The 6,522-nt window shown below is 41.7% G+C and overlaps 1 protein-coding gene across 1 annotated transcript; it reads right to left on the reverse strand.

Moving 5' to 3' along the window:
• Nucleotides 1-287: 287 nt before the first annotated feature.
• On the reverse strand, nt 288-3,770 carry sox4a (SRY-box transcription factor 4a). Its single transcript, XM_064347811.1, has one exon. It carries the CDS (start codon nt 3,245-3,247, stop codon nt 2,126-2,128), a length of 1,122 nt encoding a protein of 373 aa, XP_064203881.1. The 5' UTR covers nt 3,248-3,770; the 3' UTR covers nt 288-2,125.
• Between the last annotated feature and the right edge of the window lie 2,752 nt (nt 3,771-6,522).

Below are 6,522 nucleotides of genomic sequence, written 5' to 3' on the forward strand. Positions count from 1 at the left end.
ACACACTCTCACTCTGTATGTCTCTCACACATACACATGCTTTTTGTTTGTTTACTAGGTTTGCGGGAAGTTAAAGCTAAAGATTCAATGAGGTGTGCAGGAAGAGTCCAGCATTCTGTTTCTCATGATTGCATTGGTGCACAACTGGGCTACAAAGACTGAAGTTCATTTTTGTAGAAAAAGTGAGAGGAATATACTTTGTGTACCCCAGATATGTAGCCCACAGTGTCCCCACTACAGATCCCACTCACACACAGTGGAACACAATGCAGTCAGTGGATATTGGGTTCAGTTCCAGCTGATTTTATTTCCTTCTTGGGAAAAAAAAAATCTATTTACAGAAGACCTGACAGGCAGTGACGTAACACAATTGGCTGGCATTGAGTTTTTTTTTTTGTTTGTTTTTTTTTTTTTTTTTACTCAAATGTTGAGATATGGCATGATTAGTCAAACAATACTCTACAAAGCATATTGCACAGAATGAATGAACACAAGTCACAAATTAAATTGTATACGTATAAGAACATGAACAACAGCAACTTTAAATGCACGTGAGGATTTATAAAGATGGCTGTTCTAGAGCCTTTCATGTTATATCTCAACATACATAAACAGGTAATCTTTGCATATAATACAATAAAATGTACAAAGATGTTTTCACGTTGATGCTCTTTTTCTTAACCAACTGCTCTACTCAAACCTGAATCAGAAATACAAATGTTATTCACCATGCCATAAGATACTAAGACAAGTAGCTATAATTTAGCTAACAAGTAGAATAGATTACATGTTCTGATACAATGAGAACCGCGGTACATAGTTGTTGCGAACTCAGAGGCATTTAGAATGTGTTTCTTGTTCCATCCAGTGGTTTAAACCGAACTCTACCACTTTACATAAAGAGAAATGTTTAAAGCTGCAGTATCTCCCACTGGGCAAGATGCAAAAACAAACGGCAGACGAAGCTGCGTGAAAAACTTGTGTCTATGGCTCCATGCACATGGTTGCGAACAGGGCTATTCAAAATTGAGATACTGTGTCTTTAAGAAGCCTGCAGATTGATACTGTAAACATGGATAGGAGGCCGATTCTGACATAACCAGCCCCCTGGTCTTAAAAATAGGAAATCCAAACAGCGATATACACCGATTGACACCCCCTTTATATTTTTGTACAAAAATACACTTAGAAAATAACGAAACGTTTAATCTCTTTTAAGTGTCCGAAGTCTACTTTTAAATAAAAAAAGGTCAAACTAGCCCTTCAGTGAAGGAAACAGACGGTGCAGTTATACACAACAAGATCTACGTCAACAAAAATTACAGTAAAAATGCTTGGCCAGTATAAATACATCCATATAAAAATGTCATCTAGATACATGGTACAAAGAAAACACGAGGATGGAAAAGTAACCCTTAAGAATTTTGGTCCTGAATTGAAGTGTATAAAGTTCAACACAGATTTGAGTTGCGTTTGAATCCTGAAGGATGAAAAAAGCTGGTGATCGTCGCCATTCTATGAATTAGCCATCGCGCGTTCATTCCTTTTAAATACACCTACCCCTTGTTGTTTTTGTTTGTTTGTTTTTACTGTTCAACAGCCTTATTGAAATCTCACCGAGAGAAGTAAAGCGCTCATGTCTGTTCAAAATTATTTTAAGCCAACGAACCTGATCAATAAATCTATTACGCCGGAAAACAGCGTAATTTGGCACATTTCTGTACCTCAATGTAGTTCACTTGGCTATTCAAAAAAGTTCTTAAAATGTTCCTTTTAAGTTACATTGATTAAAGGATCTGACCTAAGTCTGCCTTAATTTACGTGCAAAGCAATCTTTTCTCGTTCTGACCGTTTTAACAATATCACAGTCCTTTCTAATCAGAGTTCAATGACATCTCCCTCTCTTCTCCTGCCAAATGGGCAAGCAAAGCAATTTCTTCTGCTTTCTTTCCAGCCGCTACCCACAGTCCTTGGTCACTGGAGTGAAACATAAGCGTTCGCTTAGTTCATTGGCGCGTCTTGTCCCACTTTCTCAATCGGGACCAATCTATCAAACTCACCTTTAAAGAATCCCTTTATTTAGAGTAAAGGTAGTTATTCCTCTTGTACAAGGCATACGTGTCATTCAGTAAGTGAATACTAAGTTGGAAATAGTCGACTCCAACCAGTCCCCTGAAATCATTTCGCTCACCTCGGGAGTGCAGTAGTCGGGGAACTCGAAGTGAGACCCCGAGCCTGACTCAAAATTAAAATCCAAGTCTCTGTCCAAAACCGATGAGCTGATACTCCCCAGCGACATGCTATCAAAACCGGGGCTGGGATTAAGGTCTAGTAACTCGTCTTCGAACTCCTCGTCCGATGAAGAAGACTGCGAAGATGACGAGAGCGAAGCGGAGGGTGTCGGAGAAGATGCCCGCATACTGGAGTACCTGAAGCGGTCTGATGACGCGCCAGGAGACTCAGCGCCTGCCTTGCCACTTACCGCCCCGTCCTCGTAAAAGCTTAGAGGGTCGCTGGACTCTGCAGAGCTGCTCAGGGTGGGACTGGCAGGAACAGCTGCTGAAGATGGACTAACGCTGTGGTTGTTCCCCCCGAAAACATAAACCCGCTTCGTTTTCTTGTCTGGGATTTGCTTTGCAGCCGAGACAGATCTGGATTTGTATAGCGAATGATGATCGGTAGGGACAGCATTCGAGACCTGTTCAGAGAGAGCAGATTTTGCGCTCCCCGGAACCACCTTCTGCGTTTTGCTGTACGATTTCGTCCCGCCGTTTTTTTTCAATGAGGTTTTAGGTCCGGCGCTGCTACCACTTTTCTCTCCCTTCTCACCAGGCTTGGAGCCGCTCGACTTCACTTTCTTTCTCGGCCGGTACTTGTAGTCCGGATAGTCAGCCATGTGCTTCAGTCGGAGACGCTCCGCCTCTCGAATAAAGGGGATCTTGTCGCTGTCTTTCAGGAGCTTCCAACGTTTACCCAGTCTCTTGGAGATCTCGGCGTTGTGCATGTCCGGCGACTGTTCCATGATTTTACGCCTCTCAATCTGCGACCAGACCATGAACGCGTTCATTGGTCTCTTGATGTGGCCGGTGGGGGTTTTGCACCAGGCGGCGTCCAGTTTATCTCCAGCGGATGCCGGGGAGCCGGGAGTCGGGGAAGCAGCCAACTCCTGGTCCGTATCTCCGGAATCGGTTGAGTCCCCCACCAGCATAGTCTCAGTGCTCTCCGAGTTGCTTCTATGCTCTATCATAGTTCAGTTTGTTGAGATCAAGCGATCAGCAAACTATCAGTGTCTGTTTTAAATATAAATGTGAGCTCTGGTAACTGTAGCTATGCTAAGTTTGTCTTTTTCCCCCAGACTTATCTCTATCAGTCTTGAGAAGGGGAGGAAGGCTGTAAACAGCCTGGTATGTGCTGTTGCTACACGAAGGACAAAAGTTCCTTTGAAAGTCCCTCTGCTCTGTGGATCAGTTCTGTCAGCAGAGATGGTTTCCAGTTTCCAAGCCGCAATTTTCCCCCCAAAACGTGTTTTATGTAACGGGTTCCAACCCTGCCTTTAGTAAGCAGTTTCAGGCTCAACTACCAGCACGACTGAATACGAGTCCTGTGTTACTTTGAGCACCCTGGCATTGCAAAACTCTATTCGGCTTTCTTATTAGTACACCATACTCTGCATAGGTCTTGGAACCACGCGGAAAGACTAAATTGTTGAACTTGTTCATAGTCCACCTCTCATCCACAGTCTGAAACTTCCAGTGCTCACCAATTCCGCCTCACGCAGCTTTATCTATTTCCAAAGATATAATGGCGAGAGAAAGTAACCAATCCGCTGCTGTCTCTAGCCTTCCCTCGTGCCAAAGTCACTCCCCGCCTGTGCTCATTGGCGGAAAAAAGAATCTAATAATAATCAGCGCGTGCAATGAGGAGCTTTATGTCTGACCTCATTCCAGTATATACGGAAAACTTCGTTTTAAAGGGACATGCCGTACTTCTTCCCGTTACAGATTATGGATTGAATTAAATTGCATTAGCTGGTGTTAAGCATTCTGGAAATGAATCCCGTTTTAATGATGCTCATGAAATAAAAACGACCTAGACAACATATCCTTCTAAGTAGGCTGTAGGCATCACAGTTTTGCCGGCAGCATATTAACATCCTTTCTGTCTAATTCATCAGATGTGTTAAAATCTTGAGAGTGAAATACTGATTGTGAAATTCAACGAGACAATAGGCCTGCATCAAATAATTTACCATAATCGATTTGAATGGAATAATTCGTAAGTAAATATGCTCCGACAAGCATTTTCTTGCAATCTTATGTTTAAATTATTACAATAATTGAACACACACACGCGCGTTCAGAAAGCCATATATATGTGAGCTGTTTATACGCTGTCGCCTCAGTTGTTTCGTCGGTACAGACTTCCCACAGGCTCTTGTCAGATTGCCTGAGAGGGCGGGGCCAGCGAAAAGGCGGGCGGTTCTTTGACACATATCCCTGGCCCTGTACTGTGGTACCATCCACATGCAGTTAGAAACTCCAACCATCACCATGCTTCTTTGGTGTGCATTTACAAAGCGGACACTGAGGAGCTTGTTCGTTGTACTTTAACCACATTTAGTGTGTACTACATACGTACGGCGGCGCACACACTATGCATCCATATACAACCGTTGATGCTGTGCACACGTGCTGCCATTATCATCCCATTAATATATTCAGTCTCTGAATGACAAGCGATATTTGTGTTTTGCTATTGAGTTGTCCCACGAAAATAATGTATACTGTATTCGGTGTTTGAATTTAGGCTACTGGTGTGGGATTTCGAGTTTACTCCCCTTTCTTCATTAACACTAGATGGCAGCCTGGAGCCAATAAGGGCTATACGTAGTTGCCTTTGTCAGTACCCAATATAAAACATGAATCTGGTTGGACATTACATAATGCTATTCAGACATTTTGTTGTTTTGTTAGAAGTTTACAAATATATATATTTTTAACTTCATGGATAACGCTATGGCATCACGGATTCCCCAAACGTAACACCTTTTTTGTTTATTAGAATGCATTACTCTACGCATTACCGCTGTACGAAATGTATCTATTAATTTTTGTTTCACAAATAATGAAACTCCTAAATAAATAATGTTTAAAACTTATAAATATCAAGTATCCCTATTTCCCCTGAATCCCACGTTATTTAGATATTTTATTAATAGCATTTCACAGTTTCGTCTAATGTCTGAAAAACTCACGTTTACTGCATCTGTGAGAGTCTATGTTTGCTGCACAGGTGGACGGCGAGGATCAAAGCATGAACCTTCCTTATTCCATAGGTTTCCCGAGACTAACTATTTTCGTAGGCAGGGAATCGGTACAGAATTGCTCCAGGGGCGATTTGTATTAGTGCGAGGTGCCAGCTGCCACGGGGATAGCTTTGCTGATTTTGGGAATGAGGCGTGTGGTCATTTCAAGTCTCAGGAAAGCGTACAAAGTTCCACATTCATGGAATTTACTCAATGTATTTCATTGTTAGAAACAGTTTTGTCTTCCTTTCCCGAAACCATGAGCTGGTATAGACTATTGAACCGGAACCGCGGTGCAAGCAAACAAGTAGAATCCATTGTGATATAGTCAAGTACTTGCTTTAGGCAACACAGTAGGCCTACATTCTGTCTTTTCACAATACGGATGTATTATAATAAATTAATGGCAACGTCCAGATGCTGTTATCGTCGTCAGCATGAGGTTAACCCCAAATCAGTCTGAAATAGCATTTATGTGAAGGCAACCAATGTAGTTTTTTTTTTGTTGTTGTACACAAATACTGAATGGTAGACATGTGAATGCAGAGTTAACTTCATAATTAAATTGTAATTGGCTTCATTCTTGAAGAGGTTGGGGTAATGCTTGACGTGTTTTGTCTGGGAGGGATACAGTCTCTGGATTGGTATTGGACAGATGATCAGGGGCGACAGCTATCGAAAACACACACAATGTTGATATTTTTGTCTGGGTTAATCACTGTTTGACTCTGCATCTTTGAGAGGAGGTGTACCTGACTGACTTGGACTAGTTATTCATATCAACGTTACTGAGTGCATGCACATGCCAGGTAGATTAATAACTTATTTACCTTGTCCATCTGCAGCAGGAAATGCCTGGGTCACATGGCATATTGATAGATAGTTTTAGGCGTGACAGAGCTATCTGTGGTTATTCATGAGATGTTTAGCAAATATATTTCTTTGGAAAGGTGTTTGATTTATGGCATGTACACCACTCTTGCACATTTGATTAAGGAACTGTGTCATTTGCTTCTCTTTCAAGTTTGATAGCCTGGATTATAGCTTGGTGTTGGATGCCACTCCAGGTGGCATTATTTATTTTTATTTTTTCACAGCAATTTTATTTTTTCAATAAACAAGACCACTTTCATATTTGACATTCACTTTCTCTCCAAGGAGTGGGATGCACTCACTGTGAGAAATGTGCGTTGAATTAAAAGGTGTACATTCGCTAT

Source organism: Anguilla rostrata, chromosome 8 (assembly GCF_018555375.3).
Source record: "Anguilla rostrata isolate EN2019 chromosome 8, ASM1855537v3, whole genome shotgun sequence".
Classification (NCBI taxonomy): Eukaryota; Metazoa; Chordata; class Actinopteri; order Anguilliformes; family Anguillidae; genus Anguilla; species Anguilla rostrata.

What these genes read in the sequence shown, in the direction of transcription:
- sox4a (XM_064347811.1), bottom strand. Translation starts at nt 3,247, where the DNA reads ATGATAGAGCATAGAAGCAACTCGGAGAGCACTGAGACTATGCTGGTG.